At 40.4% G+C, this 24,097-nt stretch overlaps 1 protein-coding gene across 1 annotated transcript; it reads right to left on the minus strand.

Moving 5' to 3' along the window:
- Window positions 1–4: 4 nt before the first annotated feature.
- Window positions 5–23,511, minus strand: cactin. The gene is made up of 10 exons (XM_057858422.1): window positions 23,158–23,511; window positions 21,506–22,049; window positions 21,337–21,432; window positions 17,120–17,265; window positions 16,895–17,057; window positions 16,295–16,409; window positions 12,334–12,526; window positions 12,128–12,247; window positions 2,676–3,007; window positions 5–870 (listed from the first exon to the last, which is right to left on the minus strand). The coding sequence occupies exons 1-10, from the start codon at window positions 23,460–23,462 to the stop codon at window positions 380–382; spliced, it is 2,505 nt and encodes an 834-aa protein (XP_057714405.1). The 5' UTR covers window positions 23,463–23,511; the 3' UTR covers window positions 5–379.
- Between the last annotated feature and the right edge of the window lie 586 nt (window positions 23,512–24,097).

A 24,097-nucleotide genomic window follows, 5' to 3' on the forward strand; every position in this document is an offset into this window, starting at 1 on the left:
GTATCTTTTTGTCATTTGAAATGCTATGTGTATTTTTGCAGTGTAATTACTGAAAGACAAAATAAATTGGGAGCCAATTGTTGCCAAATTATGAATAAGGCTGATTAGTAGGCACCAAGCTTTTAACAGAACGTAAAACCTACAATAATTCACATCCGAGTTGTTCGGAACAAATCAAGTCACCATCAAAGAGTAAACTACATTTAATCGTGTTATTCCAAGAAAAAAGAAAAAGGATGGTAAAAAAAAAAAAGATATTTTTAGCGTTTGATTTTTACAACTGTTTTCATTATTAAAAACTTTTACAGATTTGTGAACCCCTAAACAAGATGAAAGAGCTGGTCTCCATGATGATGAAAATGATGACACTAAGTGAACTTCATCTCCTGTAGCGGTACCTCTTGAAATGGAACCACAGCTGAAAAATCCCGTTCGCAAACTGACAGCGGAAGCCGTGCCGGTGGGAATACTCCCACTCTCTGTTCACGATCTTAAAAGCGATGTCCTCGTACGGCGGCCCGGCGTGGAATCTTAGGATCCCAAAGTCCTTATTGTCAGGACTGGGCTCAAGGAAGTACTGAGGTGTTGAGCGCTTGTCTATCAAGTCCGGGTAAAAAATATTAAACTTGTATCCCTGGACGATTTTAGGTGGAGGGTTGTCAAAGTCATAATGGGTCTGGTTGTATTTGTTCCACTCGAATCCGGTATGGACCCTGTTGAAGAAGCGGGGTTTCCTGGGTCGGTATTTATCCGCCCACAGGTACATCTTGCCCGTTACGGGAATCTCCACGCTGAACTGGGCCTCGTCGTTGCTCATTCCCTCTTTGGCACGACGCACGAAGGCGTCCTCGGCACTCTCGCTGGCGTCGCCTAGCAGAAAAGACAGACGATCGACAATATTGAATTGATGTGTGCTACTAAAATTTCATCGGCATGTATTTTTTTGCTTTGACTTAAGAGCAGAAATTTAAGATATGAGCGCTACATCGTGGCAGTGAACCCAACTCGCATCAAAAAAAGCAGCAGTTTAGAAAATGGTTCGGTTTTCAGGTGGGTAGAGTAGCCAAAAATTTTACCCAAGTAAGAGTAGCGTTACTTCAAAATAATGACTTTTTAATAGGACTAACTGTTAAAGATCCCTAATATTCAGCTCATCAATCGTTAGAGATGTCCTCTTGGGTGAGGTGGAATTTGACAATGATCACGTGGTGCCACCAGCGCACCACATCAGTTGCTTGCCTCAGACATCATTGGGTGTTTAGGCCACTTACAACAAGATACCCTCTGCCTTGTTAATACTCAAGTAGAAGTAAAAAAGTATCCAGTGAAAAGAATACTCAAGTAATGAGTAACATTGTGAGTAACTGGTATTTTTTTTCGCCCAGCACAAACCTATCTATATGAACTGTTGTTATAATGATACTTTACAATAACCCATTACGTAACCACAATAGGCCAAATACCCCTATTAAATTCCAGCAAGAGAGAAAAAAACTGAAATAAAGCATTATTCGTCCAAAGAGCATGAGTGCCCTCTAGTGGAGAAAATAGTTCCTAGTTTGAATAGTGAAGACTAGTTCATTCATAGATACTATTATGAAATTAAAAAGATCTTATCTCTGGTTTTCCGCAGTCAATCGGTGCCAAATAAAAACTGGGAGGGAGGTATGAAGCGCAGATTTAAACCTCCCTCCCAGTCAAATACTTAATTTTTTACGGTGCTTTGAAGATGCTAGGTGATTGAACAGGCTGGCATGATCCTCGAACGGCAAGCTTGCGTCAGATTGGTGTAATGGAGTCGTGATAATTGTTGCTATGTCTCATTGGTGAAATTAGTAGCGCTACTCTTGGCAATGGCATCGCTGGCAAAAAAATTTAAATCTAATATGTAGAATAAAGAGGAAAAATCTAACGACTTTTGTGTAGCCCAAAGTAGCGGAGTAAGAGTAGCGTTTTTTCTTCAAATTTACTCAAGTAAAAAGTATGGCTCTGTAAAATTACTCTTGGAAGTACATTTTCTCAAAAAGTTACTCCAGTAAATGTAACGAAGTACATGTAACGCATTACTACCCACCTCTAGTTTTCAGCTAGCTTAAGGCTAACACACATTGAAAAACATTACTGAAAGACTAACGTAATAGATCAACATACTATTTAGAGTTGGTATGTGCTCCAGTTTGCCCCTCAAATTTGAAAATATGTAGAACATGTTTTCAAAACGTGGTACCTGTACCACCAGTGGTACGCAAGCTCCCTCTACTGGTATACAAAATATTGACCGAATTAAATGTCAAACATTTTTCAGTACGAGTGGGTTAATTAATACAGTTTCGTCATATTCAACTTAAAAGTACAAAACATTTACATTTAATGTTTTAGAACTTTCTTTTCAAATATTTAGGAACAACTTAGGTGTAGTACAATTTACCTCAATCTTTACGTACATTACAATGTCATTTTTTTCTAAAATCAAAGTGCCGTGTTAATGCTCAATTTTTTTTTAACACTTTGGCCTACTACACTAACATATTTTAACTTCCATTGACAACATTAGACGTTCAACAGAGTTGCTGTATTCTTTGAGCTGGTAATTGATGTAAAATGTTTGAGAACCACTGATCCAGAAGGAGAATGCCACACAATCAAGCACGTTGCTTGTGCTCTTGCTCTCCTACCTGTGACCTGCAGCTGCCTGCGCGCTAACTGTAGCCGGTGTGCATCTTCCTCGGGGGTGATCGTGTGCGTATCCAGCGGTAGCTCCGCTGAAGTGAGAAGCACGGGACTGTAACGGCCCGAATCGTACTCTGCCTGACTCTGCTGGATCAGATCCTCCTCTGTCAACACGGCCTCCACTTCCTCGCCTTCCTTCTTCTCTCCGCTTTCGCCTCCCTCCTCATTGCCGCCTCCTTCCGCCGTAGACGTGGACGGACCTTCCTCTGCCGAAGACCCTTTTTTGGATGAGTGGCCAGGCTCTTTTGATGGTGACTCTCTGGATTGGCCTGCCATGCTGTCATCAGTTTTGGAGGGGGAAAACAAAGTGGAAATTTATTCCAGTGAAAGTTAACAGAAGCGGTAAATCCGTGTTTGATAAATTATAAGCGAGTATTTACAGAAAACGGCAACCCTTAGTGCGAGCAGACATTTTACCAATGCGGGTATTATTTAAGCCAATCACATGCGGGTATCCCGGATTGCCCGCACTTCCTCATGACATCATTAAAACCCATTATCAGATGCACCTGTGCTAGGGTCCTTCAGTGTTTGTGTGCGTGAGTACTGATGTCATAAAATGGCTGCACTCTTAAACTTTTTTTTTGTGTTTAAACATTTTCTCCATTATCAAAGGACCGTGAAATTGTCTTTTCCTTTAAAAGCAGGGGGTTTCAACTCAATTTATTTTACGGCCGCTGAAAATAGCATCTGGATGAGTTTGGACGGAATTACAGATTTCCCAAAAATGGGACTAACAACACCAGCAACTTTCATTATCTTAAACTATGTTAGGCCATAGGGGATTTAAAAAAATCCTAGCGCAAAATACACATGTGCCACTTTTTAAAAATTTTATTCATTATATTTGTTGTATTTTTAACAAATGTTCAGTTCTCTTATTTTGTATTTTATTTAGAATTATATTATTGTCGATGGCTTTTTTTTTCTCCTTTTTTTTTTTTTGCCCATGGCATAATTCACGCGAGCCCCACCATTACTACAATTTGATGTCAAAGTCTGAGACTCCTGTTTTAAAGAATTTTTTGTGGTGACAATTTGAACAAGGACAGGTATATTTATTTTTAGGGATATCCTGATCACATATTTTTGCACCCTAGTCCGAGTCACCTGATTTTGAGAATCTGCCGATATTGAGTCACGATCCAATACCGGGAAAAAAAAAAGGTTTTATTTTTATTTGAACAAAATTTCCAACCACATTACAGTACTGTACTTTTTACAGTACTTCCTCTTCCGCTTTTTCCAGGAGTGTTGCGGAGTATAAAACGCAGGGGCGCTGCCAGGGATTTTGGGCCCCATGAAAAGATATCACTTTGGGCCCCACCACCAGTGCCGGGACACACACACACATTTAGAGTATCAACTACGTAATTTCCTGCATTCTGGTGAATCTTTACACACTAATTTGTGCATTTTCTGCATTAATTTAAGATGAAAATATATTTATGTAAACATACAGCGTATAGAGCAATAATGAATAGACTGATATCATCTTTAAGAAATGTACTGAAGCCCATCTTTTACAATCTATTTTTATTAGAATATTCTCAAATACCACAATGAATGACTTAAGTTAAAACAAAACTTTTATTCTAACAATACTACAGCATACATTAACACCAATCAAAAAAACAATCTTTAGAATGATATAACAAACAAAGCGAACACCACACATACACACACACAAGCAATCACACTCACAATTACAAACAAAGCGAGCAGATTGCAGGTTGCTCAGCCTTAGTCACCAAGAGCCCAGCGCCGAGCCTTCTTGATAGCAAAGTCAGTGATCAAATCATTAAAGTCTAGCTTCCTAGCCAACTGACTTTCAATGGACAACATGGCAAGACTAGAAAGCCTGTCCTGACACATAGTGGACCTCATATAATTTTTTATGAGTTTTAGCTTACTAAAAGCTCTCTCGCCGCCTGCAACCGTTACGGGGAGTGTGCAAAATATTCGTAAAGCGATGCACACTTCTCCAAAAATGCTTTGCAGCTGCATCTTAAAAATTGCATTCAGGAGACCAAGAGAGGACAAGTTAGGGGGGAATGTAGCAGTATACACAGAGTTCAGGTGTCTTACTGATGATGGTCCTGGCTCTGTAGTGTACATAAAATGACAAATATAACAATATCTTCTATATTATTCTAGTATCTTAATTTAATTATTAATTATGTATCATTAATTAATAATAATAATAATTATTATTACTTATTACTATCTGTCTCTTAGCCACTGATATTTTATGTGTGGTGTGGCAGTGTTCAAGTTGATTCCTCACCTCCTTCAGTTGGGAGTAAAGATGAGGCTGGCTCATAAAGGGTGTCAGGAGCAGTGTTGTTAATTTTACTTTAAAAAAGTAATTAATTACAGTTACAAAGTACTTCTCCCAAAAAGTAATTGCGTTAGTAACTCAGTTACCTGAATGTAAGAGTAATTAGTTACTTGGAAAAGTAACTAGTGGTAATTTTCTTTTTTTCTCTCAAAAAACCAAAAAACAAAAACAGGTCACGCAATGTGAAGTTTAAAGGGTTTGGGGGACAATTGGCCCTAGCCCAATTCTTTACCCTCCACTAAACTAGACCCAAGGGTATTGTGATAACTAGATAGTAACCTTTGCTATGTGTGGAAGTCATTTAAAGTTGTGACTCAACCATTAAAGTTGTTAAAATTGCTCCTGTTATTTCATTAGTTCCCTTCTGTCTACGTTAAACATGTGTAAGTTTTAAAACTGTTTCATCATTTAAAGATAGATTTAAGTTAAGATTTTGCCGATTTAGGAGCATTTTAGATTAAAAAAAAAAAAAAAAAAAAAAAAAAAGTTACTTAGGTTCGCTATGAAGGATCTCTACATCAGAGCCTTCCTGAGAGGTCTACTGCTTCAAGATGACGGCTGTTTACTAACGCATGTAGTCATTAAAACATGTTGCCAATGCAGCTGTGTCTGTCAATTGCATCTAGTTCTATAATATGATATCTAACGTGTCACGTGGGCGTAGTTTGTCGGCTGTGGCTACAGTCAGGTATTATTGGAGCCACCTAGCATCGCGGTTGCAACGGCGTCTTCCCCACTCCTGCTCTGCTCTCTCGTCTCCGTGAGTCCGTTTCTCTCAGACTTTTTTTATTCAACCAATTTAGTAACGCATAGTAACGCACGCCTTTCCCGCCTCAGTAACGGTAACGGCGTTGCCAAGATAAGAAAAGCAATTAATTAGATTACTCATTACTGAAAAAATAACGTCGTTAGTAACGCCGTTATATTCTAACGCCGTTATTAACAACACTGGTCAGGAGACAGGGCTGCTGAGCCAGACGCAGCAAGAGGAGTTGTGCTTGTGCCTATTACAACAGGCGAGGGCAGAGACAACTGTTTTGGTGTGGAGAGCTTGCGAAAGGGTTAACCTGCTGTACTAATTAAATGTAAGCTAAAAGTGGAGCAAACACTAGCTAGCAAACAATTACAGTATTTCATTATGGAGTAGGCTTAGCCCCATTGGAAAACCAGGTCCCTTCCTTGTTAACTAACTAAATTTAATTGATGACAAACTAAATTCAATAAATTCTTGACAAACTGGATTCAACCAGATTAAAAAAAAATCCACACCAACTTTCAACATCTGTATGATACCAAAAAATGCCGTCATTATTTGGAATTCATGTTCTTGAATTGGTCAATGTCGCTCACTGAGGTCGGGAAAATCCCGTATTTCTTACGGAGTGAGCTGGGACCTGCTTCTGAGCTTTCCAATAGACGTAGCGTGAGCTAAAATAACAGGTTAATTTTCAGCACTACACTGACACAATTTACACCAATCTTCCTTTGTGAAGTACTTTTTCCCATCTTGTTGGCCTTTTCTACCCCTCTCCTGCTTTGCTTTATTTTCTTTCCTGTTTTGATAGCCTGATTTCTGTTTTGAAAACATTTTTTATGTAGCCTACTGCACGCACAGTACTCAGAGTCATTGACTGGTGTAAATGTGCACCGCTGCTCAGCCTGCGCGCGGTCTGATCAAAGGAAGGGCGGACGAAACCAATTAATGAAAATAGACCCTACTCACGTGACGTCACAGCCACGCCCCCGCGCCATGTTGTCCGGATACTAGTCATGTTAATGCATTAGCGCTTCGTAAATTCCTCCTATTATGGCGTGTTTTTCTGCTCGTTAACATTAATAATCAAAATGGTGAAGTCGTGTGTGGCGGTCGGTTGCAAAAACAGAGAAGATAGATGGAGAGACTTGAATTTTTACCATATTCCGAGAGACCCGAAGAGGAGACCGAGATTGATTGCTGCAATTCGACGAGAAAACTGGGCTCCAAACGACTACCACAGATTACGTAGTAGTCATTTTATATCTGGTAAGATGCATTTAATATATATTTAGAGGGTTTTGGGCTGAGAACCACAATTAAGATCATTGCTAGGCTAATCGCCGACAACATACACTCAGACGTTGTGAATGAACTACCTGAAAATATATAATTATAAGGGGATAATCAGACAGTTGTCATACAATTAATTTACAATTTCACTATTGAGGTCAAAAGCCAAAAAATAAATTCAACTAGGGACAATCTGGAGTAGTGCTATCGCACTTCATATTTATTACGTATTATATATGTATACAGTGAGAGTGCTATCGCTAAACCATATAAACATTAAAAGCCCTAGCTCCATTGACAAATGATATGAAATACATTAGACTTGACAGTGGATGTTAGCAAGAACAAAAGATTTTGAATTGAAAATTTCGTAACTCACCTTCCGAGCACAAGATTCCTGCCGAATTTTCGTGTACGAGGACCTGTTTCACCCAACCAGCAACGTAGCATTTATAAGCCTCCAAGCTCTTAAAGTTTTTCAAACTTTCGTGAGAATAGGCTGATTTTGTGTGGACAAGATAGTTGTAAATATCAGGATATCAGATGTCAGGCGAAGCCAGCGGGTTGAAAAACATCGATTTAGGCATCAAATACGGATCTGGCGAATGGATAAACTGAAGCTTTTCCACGTAACGCCTTTTATGCAACGGATCCAATGAGTTTACAGCGTCAGATAACACCGGGGCTTCCATGAATTGCTCTATAACTTGCTCGACTAATTGAAAACAATGAGAATAGGTCTGAAAAAGAGGTACAATATGGTGGCCGGAAACAGCGACACGCCCATTTTGTGACGTAGGTGAGTAGGGTCTATACGCTGGGGGGGGTTTGATTGGCAATACATATGCTCTCTGGATGTTTACTTTTTGCCAAAAACAAAACAAGAAAAAGAAACTCTTCGTTTTATACCTTTTAAAATTATAATGATTAATATTTAAATTTGCAAACGATTACCTAATGCTCTAATTTTCTTTGTGGGCCCCCTCAGGCCATGGGCCCTTAGAATCAGTACCACTTTTCCCCCCTATACGGCGCCCCTGATAAAACGTATACACTTTTGTTTCTTTTGGCAATGACATTGTATTTCTGGATTATTTTGTTACTTTTTAGCCCTTAAAAATTTAAACAAATAAATAAATTTATAAATATATATTAGGGCTGTCAAAATTATCGCGTTAACGGGCGTTAATTTGTTATTTTAATTAATCACGTTAAAATATTTGACGCAATTAACGCAGATGCCCTGCTCAGACAGATTTAAATGACAGTACTGTGAAATGCTCACTTGTTGTGTTTTATGGAGTTTTGCCGCCCTCTGCTGGCGCTTGGGTGCGACTGATTTTATAGACCCTACCCACGTGACGTCACAACTCCGCCCTCCTGACTGGTGCCGCCCAATTGTCCGTCAACACATCGTGTTTACCTGTTACGGCAATAAAACAGTGCCTTGCAAAAGTATTCGGCCCCCTTGAACCTTGCAACCTTTTCGCCACATTTCAGGCTTCAAACATAAAGATATAAAATTTTAATTTTTTGTCAAGAATCAACAACAAGTGGGACACAATCGTGAAGTGGAACAAAATTTATTGGATAATTTAAACTTTTTTTAACAAATAAAAAACTGAAAAGTGGGGCGTGCAATATTATTCGGCCCCCTTGCGTTACTACTTTGTAGCGACACCTTTTGCTCCAATTACAGCTGCAAGTCGCTTGGGGTATGTTTCTATCAGTTTTGCACATCGAGAGACTGACATTCTTGCCCATTCTTCCTTGCAAAACAGCTCGAGCTCAGTGAGGTTGGATGGAGAGTGTTTGTGAACAGCAGTCTTCAGCTCTTTCCACAGATTCTCGATTGGATTCAGGTCTGGACTTTGACTTGGCCATTCTAACACCTGGATACGTTTATTTTTTAACCATTCCATTGTAGATTTGGCTTTATGTTTTGGATCATTGTCCTATTGGAAGATAAATCTCCGTCCCTGTCTCAGGTCTTGTGCAGATACCAACAGGTTTTCTTCCAGAATGTTCCTGTATTTGGCTGCATCCATCTTCCCGTCAATTTTAACCATCTTCCCTGTCCCTGCTGAAGAAAAGCAGGCCCAAACCATGATGCTGCCACCACCATGTTTGACAGTGGGGATGGTGTGTTCAGGGTGATGACCTGTGTTGCTTTTACGCCAAACATATCGTTTTGCATTGTGGCCAAAAAGTTCAATTTTGGTTTCATCTGACCAGAGCACCTTCTTCCACATGTTTGGTGTGTCTCCCAGGTGGCTTGTGGCAAACTTTAAACGAGACTTTTCATGGATATCTTTGAGAAATGGCTTTCTTCTTGCCACTCTTCCATAAAGGCCAGATTTGTGCAGTGTACGACTGATTGTTGTCCTATGGACAGACTCTCCCACCTCAGCTGTAGATCTCTGCAGTTCATCCAGAGTGATCATGGGCCTCTTGGCTGCATCTCTGATCAGTTTTCTCCTTGTTTGAGAAGGCAAGGCAAGGCAAGGCAAATTTATTTATATAGCACCATTCAACACAAGGCAATTCAAAGTGCTTTACATCACATGAAGACCATAAAAATCACATTTAAATCAACACAACGTAAAAACCAAGACAAAAGATCGCATTTAATCACAGAATAAAAATAAATAAATAAAAATAAAACAACAATAAAAATAAAGCAAAAACTACTACTACTAATAATCTTTGAAATCAGCAATGGAGATAAGCACAAGAGGAATAGAAGGCAAAGAGAAAGAAGCAAAGAGAAGAAAGTTTGGAAGGACGGCCGGGTCTTGGTAGATTTGCAGTGGTCTGATGCTCCTTCCATTTCAATATGATGGCTTGCACAGTGCTCCTTGAGATGTTTAAAGCTTGGGAAATCTTTTTGTATCCAAATCCGGCTTTAACCTTCTCCACAACAGTATCTCGGACCTGCCTGGTGTGTTCCTTGGTTTTCATAATGCTCTCTGCACTTTAAACAGAACCCTGAGACTATCACAGAGCAGGTGCATTTATACGGAGACTTGATTACACACAGGTGGATTCTATTTATCATCATCGGTCATTTAGGACAACATTGGATCATTCAGAGATCCTCACTGAACTTCTGGAGTGAGTTTGCTGCACTGAAAGTAAAGGGGCCGAATAATATTGCACGCCCCACTTTTCAGTTTTTTATTTGTTAAAAAAGTTTAAATTATCCAATAAATATTGTTCCACTTCACGATTGTGTCCCACTTGTTGTTGATTCTTGACAAAAAAATTGAATTTCATATCTTTGTTTGAAGCCTGAAATGTGGTGAAAGGTTGCAAGATTCAAGGGGGCCGAATACTTTTGCAAGGCACTGTATAAAAATTAGGCATGAATGATATTGGAAAAAATTAAGGTTGCGATATACTGTATATTGCCATGGCTCCACACTTACTTTTTGCATTGGTTGCATTAGTCCGCCGAACTTTCTTCTTAAAGGGAACATTGGACTTAAAGACTAATAGGCTATAATCAGCCACAATTGCTTTCTTTTACTAAAACTTGTTATTACAAACACATAAAATATTTCCATTGATTTAAAAATCTATAATATTTAGTTATGTTTTGACCTTTGGAGGGCGCCATGTTTTATGCACGCAATGGACGCTCGGGGTGATGAAGTAGTTTGTCACTGTCACTAGTCGAACACAACTGGGTTACTACAATTCCTTCTATACGGCGAAATGTCCCAACACACACGTGCATCGGATAAAAGCGGCTAGTGCTTATTTTTTGTGTTTTTATTGAGTCTTTCATTATCTTTTCATTGCCTCAAAATATTTTTTTCCTGTTACCCTCTCATACTTTTAAGCATTGTTTTCTTGTGGTAGTTTTAAAGCAGATTGTTGATCTGTTGACCACATTAGTCACGTACCATATTTAAACCATCCTTATTTGATATTACTACATTTAGGTATTTTCTTAAGGCATCTTTAGTATGTTCTGTCTGTATGCATCTAAACAAAACAAGCAGAAAGCTCACGGTAGTACTTTGGGTGTCAAATTCACCTCTTTTTCACGTTTCGCCAGTGTAGCACATTTTGGCAGAACACTTTTTTTCTCCTACTCTCGTCTTTTCTCATCCCGTCTTTCCAGTTGATTTTGCTTTTGCTGCACGTTTTGTGAAATATGGACAGTGCTGTAATGCTCATTAATGTTCCTCTTGGGTTCAAACTGAAAGGGCTGAACAGATAACATGTTTATGTCGCTAGAGTTATACTCTGGAAGCACTGCAGCGCAACCATGTGACGTACCTCCCTGCGATGTCAACAACAATGGCGACCTGCTAGTTAAACTAATTTTACAAATTGTTAAAAACAAAAACATCAAGAGGGGTTTCAATGTCAAATTATTTTAACTTATAATAACGTTTATCTTTTAAGAACTACAAGTCTTTCTATCCGTTGATCCCTTTGACGTGCACCAGCACACAATAAAGGTGCACCCACATTTTTCATTGCATTCTCTTAACGCCATACTTTTAACCACTCTTCATAACATTCATGAGTGGGTTGACTCGATTTCACTCATGCTTTGACGCTCACGCTGCCGACAACAGCCTCTAGACAATGATGATTGACACATTTGTGCACTGTATCCTAGAGTTACAGAGCATTCACTTGCCAGATCAAAGCTATAAACCTGTCGATCATCGTTAACTTTAATGAGCAAACCCCAGCTGCTCTGCTGACCAAAAAAGCAGAAGGAAGGAGAGTGAGAGGCTGTACGAGCATTAAGCAGAAAAACAAATTTAAATTACAAACCCAATCCTTTTCACCCGATTCCGATCCTCTGGAATATGGGGCGATCGGCCCGATTTCCGATTACGTGGTCGGAATGGGACATCCCTATTTATTTTTACTTTTTTTGTTGTTTTGAAATAAGAAACGTGAGCTTGAACAGCGCCACGGAGCAGATTATGTTGGAACCCTTGAGATTTCACTGTACTGTTAGTGTTTTTCACAGACTGACTTACATGTCCTCGTTCCTTGGCTCTTCTTTAATGATAGGGAAGAGAGGTTCGCTGTCTACGCCTTGTTCCTGCTTCAGCTTGAACAACTTCTGCCGCAGCACATCCTGGTGTCGCTCTCTCAGCCTGTCGCATGAACAGAGTTCCAAGAATGCGTCAGAGTGCGAGTTTTAGTATCGGTAGCAGGAAGAAATGAATGGCATGTTTCATACCTGGCTCTCGCCATGTAGACTCGGACCTGCAGAAGCAGACTCTCCCAGTAGCCAATGTCTAGATTGGAACCTCCAGCATGAATTTTGGTCTCGATGTTGAGATTCAAAGCCTGCAGCTGGCTGTATGTTTTTCCTTTGAAAACAGTCTGGACGTCGCTGCTCACGGCTGTGTTGATGCCATCACGACGGTCACCTGAGGGTCATTTAGACAAAAGCTGCTGCGTTTCTACTTTCATGCTCATCATACATTCGAACCACTCCACCAAAACCAAACACCTGGGACTAAATTTTTAAAAATGTGATTTTCGGCTGTCCTTATTGTGCTTTTGACCAGTTTTCCAAGAAAACAACAACATCTGATATTCTTGTAGACATCCTTACAAGTTATTATAATATTTCTATTCCAAAAAACGCTGGAAAAAAAGCAACGTTGGGGTATTTTTTTTCTCAATGCTTATGATGTGCCTGCACATTAAAACACAACTTCAGGATATAAACCTTGAGGTTAGTGTTTTCGTAAACAATGACGATAACGAAAATACTTCGTCGACGAACAATTTTTTCATGACGGTGAGCTAAAAATGTGGCTTGGGAGACTTGAACAAAACGAAACTAGTTCCATTTTCGTCTGATGAGACGACAACGAGACGAAAATGCGAAATAGTTTGTGTCATATGTTTACAATGCGGAAGTCAGCGTGACATTTTCATATTGTACGTGGAGTACGTCAGCGTGCGTCGTAGCAGTGTTTGGGTCTTGTCTGATGTGAGATGTGATCTGCATTTCCCTCACCAGAGTTTAGGATGTGTTTCAAGCTAGGCTGCGCTCCATCTTGCTTGTTGGGGAAACACGGTAAGATTTGTTTTCATATCTTGGCAAGAGATGATTTGCGATGTTGCTTTAGCCCGGGGACCGACAACCTGTGTTTTGAGAGCCGCATGCGCTGCCCTAGTGGCTCCCTATAGCATTTTCAAAAATGTTTGAAAATGGAAAAAGATAGGGAGGGAAATATATTTGTTTTCATATGGTTTCTGTAGGAGGATAAAAATGACACGAACATTCTTAACGTTTTCCAGTGCTGTAAACGTGTAGAATAAATATTACATTTCAACATTTCTGTCAACGAAGATTTGCGTCATAGCCTGCGACACATGTTTCTATCAGCAGGGCGGGATGCCAGGCAGGTGGCTATTGTAAACAAACCGGTGGCTGTGTGATTGGCCAGGGATCCGAAAGGGAAAAATAACTGAGGTCAACAGAGGAATCAATGTTTTTTGGACCGAATCATTGCATTCATTGCCAATGTGGAAGGATTGCCTGAATGTTTACTGTGGCGAGAAGTTGTCAAATAACAAAAATAGTAATGTGGAAAAACAGTTCCAGAGAAGGCATGCTACATTTGCAGCCGAGTACCCAGTTGGGAGTGAGAGAAAACGTGCGATTGCTTTACTTCTGGAAAACTTAGAGGAGCGCAAAAATGGTTTCAAGAAGTGGATTGTGTCGCCAACCTCCACTACTGCTGCAAGTTTTGTTGCAACCCGGGAGATAATAAAGCATACAAAACTGTTCACAGATGGTGAGTAAATGAAGGAGACATTCATCAACATATCAGAATACCTCTTTTCAGACTTCAAAAACAAAACCGAGATAATACAGAAACTCAAGGACATGCCCAGATAAGGGGTATGTTCCATTTTGTTTTTCAAAACCTCAAAATAAAAATTACATCAAAAATCAGATTTCTTTAATTTCATAAAAGCAATGAAACAATTCATTAATATTGTAATGAACTTTTTATGAAACTTTAATATTTTATTCTCTAACGGTTTTGACATCAACCAGTATACTGCTCAGAAATTAGGTTTGCATAGGAATTTTTTTAGGGAGATCCATCTGTAACATGGATGCAGAGCTTCCCATTCATGATAAAATATACAGTGCCCTCCATAATTATTGGCACCCCTGGTTAAGATATGTTTTTTAGCTTCTAATATTTTTTTTATTCAAATAACATGGGACCTTAATGGAAAAAAAGAGAAAAATCCAACCTTCAATACAAGTGCATTTATTCAGTGGGGAAAAAATCCCACATAAAGAAATAATTATTTGACATCAAATAATGTGTGTCACAATTATTAGCACCCCTGGTGTTAATGAATGAATGAATGAATTTATTGTCATTGTCATCATCATCATAATCATTGACAGTTTCAGAGTGTGGAATTTGCCTGAAAGAAAGACGATGAAAGACAAAGGAAAGACGGAAAAAGCAAATGCTTATCTATACCCGTCCCCCAACAGCCCGGGACGCACAGTCAAGCATGTTTGTGTTACATTTCAGTTATTATCAGTTTTTTTGTTTGTTTTTTTCTTCTTTTTTTTTTTTTTTAACTCACATACCATTCAAAAGTCAATACTTTGTACAACCCCCTTTTGCCAACAAAACAAGGTCTGGGGACTTAGATGGCCATGGGAGGAGCTTGATTTTGTTTTTGGTGAACCATTTCTGTGTAGATTTGGCCATATGTTTAGGGTCATTGTCTTGCTGAAAGACCCAGTGACGACCCATCTTCAGCTTTCGGGCAGAGGGCAACAGATTTTGATTTAAAATGTCCTGGTATTTCAAAGCATTCATGATGCCATGCACCCTAACAAGGTTCCCAGGGCCTTTGGAAGCGAAACAGCCCCACAGCATCACTGACCCACCCCCATACTTCACAGTGGGTATGAGGCGCTTTTCAGCATGTGCATCTTTCGTGGCACGCCAGACCCACTTAGAGTGTTTGTTACCAAAAAGCTCGATCTTGGTCTCATCTGACCAAAGCACAAGGTCCCAGTTGAAGCCTGGGACCATTATTTCTTTATGTGGGATTTTTTCCCCACTGAATGAATGCACTTGTATTGAAGGTTGGATTTTTCTCATTTTTTCCATTAAGGTCCCATATTATTTGATTTTTTAAAAATTATTAGAAGCTAAAAAACACATCTTAACCAGGGGTGCCAATAATTATGGAGGGCACTGTATATACATATATATATATGAAAAATAAGATTAAAAAACAGAATCTAACAATATCCATGGGTTTAAGTCAAGGTTCCAGAACCTTTTTGACCGAGAGAGCCAAAACGCCCGACAGAGTCCGTTGTGTGAGCACTGTTTATTTAGTAAATGCATTTGAATGCATCATACGGGAAGGAGAGTGTAGTCACATTCTACTTTTACGAGCAGTCGTTGGGTTTCAATTTAAATTAATCTTGACGACAAAGAAAGTCTAACATCGTTACTTGGGATGTTACAATCGTTGCGCAGTTGCGCACACCCAACTTGGAAAATAACAAATAGAAACATTGTGTGACGCCGTGTATATTTCCTGGAAGCGGAAACCACAACCGGAGATGACCAGGGAGACCTGGTGGTCGAGACAGGCGGAGCCTCTCCGGGCGCCCGTTTTGTGAGTCTCGCTCTCCTGTAAGTGGCGACAATTTGACAGTCCAAAAAGTCACAAAAGTGAACGCGTGCCTGGTGTACTTGGGGTACCACGCAGTTCCCTTTCGTGGTTTAATTTTCCCCTATGCGATTTTTACATACCCCAGTTCCCTCGGCATCGAACAGGAGGGGCCGACCCCTCCACTGGCCGAGCGGCGACCACTTCACACATTGCCACCTTATTTTTCTTCTTTTTGTATTTTCCCTTGGTAAACTAGCTCGTTACGTAACCGCCAAGTAGTCAATTCAACCAGGAAGTAGTTTGTCAGCAACAAAAACAAGACAATAAAAAATACCCGCAATGTTACTGGTCGAGCATGTGCGAGTAGATAACACTAGTCAATACTTGCACTGGCTCCAATTTCAGTTGCAAAATGTGACCATTGGAGCCTTGTTAGGCAAAAATTAAAAAGGCTGCCAAAACAACACTGCTTAAGGTGAATGTTTCTGAGATCAAGGTTTATTCCAATGTACCTGGTCCTTTGCCAGAGGCTTCCAGTTTTCTCAGCTTGCTGATTTCATCTTCAGTGATGGTGGTCATGTCTCTCCAGAAGTCTACATTCTTGCCTTGTTCCAACTCCATATAAACCTGAGAATACAAGGACATAAACTTGTTACACAAAATTGAGCATTCACAGCCATTGACAACAACAGACATCGAATCAATTTGAACTAGCGCGGCGAGCATTGAATGATCATCTTCTAGTGTCGTTGACGGCGATAGACGCCCTATCCATTTTGACTGGGAGGGGCTCGCAGTTCGATTGCTGCCAGCGTTCCCAGGCAAATGCATTGGATGTCTATCGCCGTCCGTGGCAGCCAATACGTTATTTTATTCAATATCAAAGGTGAAAGATTAAGAGGATTTTTTAAAAGGCATATATAACCTTGAATTGAACCACAAAACAAAAACATACTGTGATTGTCCAGGGTATGAATAAAGGTAGGGACTGTGAATACTTTGAGAGGCTAGCTGTTGGATACTTGTGTAAATGGTGGTTGATAAGACCTGAACAAAACATGTGGAAGGAAGCCAGAAAACTCCAAGTTTCTCAGTGTTACCACGGCACCCACCTTAATGTCCTCCAAAAGGTCATCCATGTCTGTGACTGTCAGACCATTTAGGAAGGTGTACGGTTCATGCATCTCCACAGCAAGATCGTCATCTTCTGCACTGATGTACTTCGCCAGCAGATCAATAGGCTTTGCACGACCATCACGGATTCTAATCTTCGACCTGGACAAACACATACACTTACATTTTTGCACTTTGAAGCTGTATCAGTGTTTGTCACATGCCTTAGTTTGGCCTGATGCAGATGGAAGTTATCCTCTTGTTCAGCCCAAGTTTTGAAATGCTCAGCTTCTTTTTCTCTCTGCAGCATCTCCAGCTCCGTCTCCCTCATGGCCTTCTCTCGCTCGCGCTCCAAACGCAGCTGCTTTACCTTCCGTACATGCACATGCACAGTCGACTTATACTCTTGTGTCAATAAAACCATGTCATCATGGCCAGCGTAATCAGGGTGTTTCTCCTAATCCTGTGCTTACAGAGCTCCAGACTGCAACCAAATGGTTGCATTTTGAAACTAAAATTAGAGCCAATGTGAGTACCGTATTTTTCGGACTATAAGTCGCGTTTTTTTTCATATTTTGGCTGGGGGTGCGACTTATACTCAGGAGCGACTTATGTGTGGAATTATTAACACATTATGATATAATTTCACATATTATTTTGGTGTTTTGCAGTGACACTGATGGTTTTGTAAAGTTGTTAGCATGTTCTTATGCTATAGTTATCTGAATAACTCTTTATAGCTATGGCCACGTTCGCGTTCTGCCTTTGGCAGTGTATGTTCAATTGTATTATTGACTTTTTTTATCTTGAAATGGATGCATTTAGTTTGTGGCGCTTTCACGCCCACGTGAGGGCGCTCTCGCACTTGTTTACGTGACACGCCAGAAGAAGACGGACAGCTACGTAGCTCTGAGTGAGTGAGTGAGCGAGTTAGCTACAGAGAATAGACGGATGCGAACCTACTTTCATTGTTTATGCTTTGAAATCATCTCTACAGAGGCAACGCCTGCGTGTATCATCTTTTCTGTTGTTGTTGTGTGTTTTCCACCCGCGATCGGACACTTAGAGCCAGTTGTGTGGTTGTTTGAACGATGTGCTAATGATAGCGAACGCATGCTAACCTGTTACTTATTACTGATAGTACCTAATTATCATTTATTTACGTTGATGCGAACCTGTTTTCTATCGAGGACCAAATTGATTCAGCAAATTATACGGATGTCCAGCATTGTCTTTTGGGAGTTCGCTGTATAGCCAGGACAGGCCGTAGCGTAGGACAGTATATTCACATTTCGTTGTTCATGCACTGTACACTGTACATTTATTTAGCATGTTGTTCTCTATTGTATTTTTATAATAAATTGCCTTTCAAGATGACATGTCTGTTCTATGTGTTGGATTTTATCAAGTAAATTTCCCCCCAAAATTCGACTTATACTCCGGTGCGACTTGTATATGTTTTTTTTCTCTTCGTTGGGCATTTTATGGCTGGATCGACTTATACTCAGGAGCGACTTGTAGTCCGAAAAATACGGTACTTATTTCATCTACTTGCGCATGCGTGACAAGTAATACTGCATTTTGTTTTGTTTCAGTGCGAGTACTTTTTTCATCTACTTGTATATGCGCGACAAGCAACATTGCGTTTTGTTTTGTTTTTTTTGCTGACAAACTCCTTCACGGGTAAATCCACTGGCTGGCGGTAATGTAACGAGGTAGTTTGCAAAGGGAAAATACAGTGAGGAGCAGAAGTATGTGCACCGCTTCACCCAGTTAGAAAATACGTAGAGGTCTGAAATTTCAATCATAGATGCAATTCCACTTATAGAGACATGGGGGGGCGGAACTCCCATTGTATGATTTTGGAATAATTCATTTGTAATTTACTGGGGTTCATAAGTATTTGTACCCCTGAGAAAATAAGTGCTAAAATTTAGTGTAGAAGCCTTTGTTTGCTATTACAGAGGTCAAACGCTTTCTGTAGTTCTTCACAAGGTTTTCGCATATGGAAACAGGGATTTTGGCCCATTCCTCCACACAAATTTTATCTAGATCTGTCAGGTTTCAGGGCTGTTGTTGGGAAACACGAAGTTTCAGCTCCTTCCAAAGATTTTTTTATTGGATTGAGGTCTGGAGACCGGCTAGGCTTTTTACGCAGCCATTCCTTGGTCAGCTTGGCTGTGTGCTTCGGATCATTGTCATGTTGAAAAATCCAGCCACAACTCATTTTCAAATCTCTGACTAAGGGAAGGAGGTTGTGGCTCAAAATCTGATGATACATTTCACCATTCATCCTCTGCTTTATACGTTACTTTCATCCTTTGCCGAAAAACAGCTCCAAAGCATGAGGTTTCCACCCCCATACTTCACAGCAGGTATGGTGTTCTTGGGATTGTACTCATCCTTTTTCCTCCACACACGACGAGTAAAGTTAGCACCAAAATTTTCTTCTTTGGTCTCATCTGACCACATGACTTTCTCCCATACTTCACAGTAGGGATGGTGTTCTTGGGATTGTACTCATCCTTCTTTTTCCTCCACATAAGACGAGTAAAGTTTGCACCAAAATGTTCTTTGGTCTCATCTGACCACATGACTTTCTCCAATGACCTCTCTGCAACATTCAGATGGTCCCTGGCAAACTTCATACAGGCCTTCACATGTACTGGCTTCAACAGGGGAACCTTCTGACCAATGCATGATTTTAAACGATTGCATTGTAGTGTTCTACTGACAGTAGCCTTTGAAACTGTGCATCCATCTCTTTTCAGGTCATTGACCAGCTCCCGCCGTGTAGTTCTAGGCCAGGGGTGGGCAAACTGGCCCTCAAGCTGCAATTGTCCCTTAGCCTTTTCCAGCTTTGTGGAGCTCAACAACTTTTCTCTGGTGTCTTTTGAAAGCTCTCTGGTCATGCTCGTGCTAGCAGTTCAATTATGACTGACTGCGAGGTGCACAGGTGGCAAAATTGTGTTAAAATGGGTTGTGGGTGGGTGGTTACTCATGGGATAAAGGTGGACTTAAGGTAGACTCACACCTCTTTGAGTGTCATAATTATTGCTGATTCTCAGGGGTAAAAATGCTTATGAACACCAGTAAATTAAAAATAAATTGTTTTAACCATACAATGTGAGTTCAGGAATTTTTTTTTTTTTTTAAGATTATGTCTCAATAAGTGCAAATGAATCGGGTGCAAATACTTCTGCTTCTCACTGTACAAAAGAAAAAGAAGGTGGAAGCGGGTGATGTGTGGATTCTGTGGAGCGGGTTATACTGGGTAGCGCAAAAACTTGACAGCATTTGCGGGCAATGATGATAAAAATAATGAGTGACTATTTTCTTTCCAACACACCCGCCGGCACTGTTTCAAAGGAGGCCGACAGGGGAAATAAGTCAGACTCAGGGGCTCGACACACAAGAGGCAATGAATGCAAAAGTCATCGCCGTTGAGTTGAAAGCCAACACACGGGGCGTGATGCGACTGCAGTGGCAAGCAGTAGCGACACGCACCTTCCTCTGCCTGTACGTCATCACTCGTCTCTCATTAGCTATGTATTTGAAGGGCATTCTAAAATTTCCAGTCTTTTCTGAGCGCCAACAACTTCCCATACTGCTACTTCTTTATTTATGTCCCGGAAATCATGCCGAGATGGATCATAAAGTATGTGCTGGTCGCACACTGCTAAAATGATATGCTCCTCCATGATGACAAAGTGTGGCAAGTGGATGTCAATTTCCGGGTTGACCAGTGTCCTCGCAGGTGATTTGTCAATCAATAAATCCGTGATCTGATTGGCTGTAGTGCCAGGTGACAGTGACATAAATAGAACAAAATTGCTATGTTAACCTAATGTCTGGTTGATGTCAAAACTGATATAGAATAAAATACAGATTCATAAATTTGTAGTTTTATGCATTTATTATGAAAGTATTTCTTGGTAAAAGAGTGAAAAGTAGAGGACAACTTTGCATGTCGATTTACAGTATGCGCTCCTGAATCTTCTGCTTGCTCCCCTAAAAATTTAAGTTAGTGTGTGCCTAATAAAAAATATTAGTCTGGAGCGCTAGCTTAATTTGTTGAGCTATGTATACGGAGAATTGGCAGGTGGCTCCCATTCTTCATAACTTGGCCATTATCATTTGGTCCACTCATAAGTCAAGCTTACACAGCAGTCTGCTTGTTAAATTCTAATTGAATAGCACCTGAAGAGTTTTGTCATAGAATGAAGTTTAACTGTTTGCATTCCCTATAAACTGCTCTTGTCAGATATTTTTGATAGTATTCATTTAGCTAGAGATCGACCGATATGGGTTTTTCAGGACCGATACCGATTATTAGTAGTTAGAGGGGCCAAAATTTTGTCAAACGCAAATTATACAGCAGACTGTGAGATGGATTGCCCTTTAAGGATTGTTTTAGCTGTAAAATGTCCTCCTTAAATACCTTCTGGAGTTCTCTACGATTCTCCTCCTGGATGCGTTTGTTCCTCTCCTTAAGATCTTTCTCTCCGAGGTGCCCAATACCTTTCTTATCCAAAGCCTGACACGACACAACAAGACAGTGTAAAATATATAATAGTTAATTTAGAAAACGTAAATGGTTGAAAATGTACCTTTTGCCATTTGAAAGTGCCCAGTAGGTTGTTATCACCAAAAGGGTTGTCTGCATTGGTGTATCCCATGTATTCTTCGCTCCAACCCATCTTTTCTCTCCTCTTCTTTTCCTTCGCTTCTTTCTTGGCCAATCTTCTGGCCCTCTTCTCTTCCGGTGTCTCCAGAGCCTTCATCATGTCCTTCTGCTTTTTCTTGTCTTCCTTGTCTCTAGCAGTCCTGCGCTCCCGATCAGAGCCCGAGCTGTCGGAGGAGTCTGCCGAACTGGACTGCCGTCTTCGTCGGTCTCTGCCTCTGTCGCTCTTACCTCGCTCCCTTTCGCTGCTCCTTGTCCTTTTGTCTCGTTCAGATTTCCTCTCTCTATCTCTGTCCCGCTCCTTGTGTCTCTGTCTGTCTCTGCTGAGGCTTCTCCGTCTTCCTCGCTCTCTTTCACCGCTTCCATCCCGGGAGCCTGAAGATGACCTTTCCCTTCTCCTCTCATGAGATGCTCCTCTTCGAATCGGCGTGTCACTTCTTCTTATATCTTTAGGACGATCGGAATCAGAACTGAGGAAAAACAAAGCATGTTTTGAAATGTTTTAACTGACAGTCTTCAATAACAATGCGTTCACAAATGTAGGATATTCAAAACAAAATGACTGTTCGCTTGCATGCTGATATGTTAGGGTGACCATATTTTGATTTCCAAAAAAGAGGACACTCAGCCCGGCCTCAAGATACTTGAATTTTACTCGAAGTTCACTCAAAGACGTCTATATCACTTTAAAATATTTCAAGTGTGCCCCCGCACTCTGGATGGAAAAATGCAGTTTGAAAATAAATAAATAATGACTAAAAAAATATATATATATATACATATATATATAATATATATAATGCAGACCCATGGAAATGTAGTCCAGTCAATACACATACACACAGTAGGCTATGTGCCAACTAAACATTTGTATAAATTACTATCACGACAATTGTCCTTGACAAATTGTTATTCCCATTCAATTGATATTCTTATTCAATGTTCTAGATTGCACACAAACAATACCCGAAGTAAACTGACAAACTATTCAACCAGCATGTTTCCAAACGTAGCAGTTCAAAACTACGTTTCCAATAATGCCTAGCGTGGGTAAGCTTACTCATAGCTAGCTGAGGCAAAAATCAAACTTTGCTATAAAAGATTACAATCATCGGGAGCGCAACGATGCCCAAACCGATGCTAACACCAAACGGGATTTTACAGTCAAAGCACCGACAGAAGTCAACAGCTGCCATTATATACGTATTTATCATTAAAAACTTAACAACTGGGCAGGCGTTGTGGCCAAATCGTCAACCCAGTAGATGGCGGTAATGCCTCATGATAGGGGTAAACTGCCAACAAAAACAAGAAGAACTACTCCTTCCCTCCCTTCTAGTAGGAGCCATGTCAACTGCTGCCACCCAGCGGCCGGAGAAATTCTCTTCGAATTGGTCCCGTGAAAAATCATAAAAACCGGACATTTTTATGAATTTATAAAACCCGCCCGGACGACGAGGATACTACGTGAAAGTAGGACTTGTCCGGGCAAAAGAGGACGTTTGGTCACCCTATGATATGTCTCGTCAAAATAAAAGGAAGTGATATCAACTATTAGGACGTAAACGGTATCGTTACCTTGACGAATTGCTCTTAGATTTGTTCCTGGCACGTTGTATTCTTCGTCTCCTGTCACTCTCCGAGTTGCTTCTGGAACTTGAACGGCGCCGTTGTTGAGGCCGTCTTCTGTGTGGCGAGCTGCTACCAGAGTCGCGGCTCCCGGATCGTCCATGGCCTCGAGTGGACCGCTTCGGTTCCGAAAATTGAGAGCGATTCGCCCACCTCTCAGGAGAATTAGACTTGCTGGCCCGGGACCTATTTCGCCGTTCCCGACTCCGATTTCTGGACACGGAGCGGGACCGTCGTCTTGGTGTCGAACCCATCACGTACTTGGCGTTTTACTGGGTCCTGGTTTAAGTGTGTCGCGGAAATAAAGTGTAATAAATGGGTTTCTCCCCCTTGTTAACATATCTATTGTCACTATATTATTATATATTTATTAAACATCCTAAGAATAATAAAATTGAAACATAATCATCGCAATATAGGCAACAACGCAGATTTTAACAAAACATTTTATTCAGGCAAAAGAGGGCCAGCTAAAACAAGTACTGTTTTGCACATAGATATCACATATACAGTTAGATGTACGACAAGCGCTGTGAGCCAACGGGGAAAAGCATCGTAATTTCTGTCACAGATGCAGTAATTTTACTGCATACTGAATATGTATATCAATTTCTCAATATACAGTCTCAACTATAGCCACGTCAACACGTAAAGAAGAAATTTTGTTATAAACCATACTGTTTGTAAATCTGTCAAGAATTTAGCGGTTTATTTGTATTTTAGTGAAGAAGAAAAAAACGTAAGATGGCCGCCAGTTACTTACGCCTCCGACTACGCTTTTGAACATCTAGTCTTTATGCTTTCTGCATTAGTGGCACATAATAACTACGTATCGAAAGCGCTCTTAGAAATTATAAATGAAAAAATCGAAAATACTGTGATTTATGCA

Source organism: Corythoichthys intestinalis, chromosome 14 (genome assembly GCF_030265065.1).
Source record: "Corythoichthys intestinalis isolate RoL2023-P3 chromosome 14, ASM3026506v1, whole genome shotgun sequence".
Lineage (NCBI taxonomy): Eukaryota > Metazoa > Chordata > Actinopteri > Syngnathiformes > Syngnathidae > Corythoichthys > Corythoichthys intestinalis.

Bases quoted from the DNA above. Each gene is read 5' to 3' on its own strand.
- cactin (XM_057858422.1), bottom strand. From the start codon at position 23,462: ATGGGTTCGACACCAAGACGACGGTCCCGCTCCGTGTCCAGAAATCGG. The intron at 16,410-16,894 runs GTGGGTGCCGTG...TTGTATTCTCAG, and splicing joins ACCTTTTGGAGGACATTAAG to GTTTATATGGAGTTGGAACA. The intron at 871-2,675 runs GTAGGAGAGCAA...CTTTTCTGCTAG, and splicing joins CAGGCAGCTGCAGGTCACAG to GCGACGCCAGCGAGAGTGCC.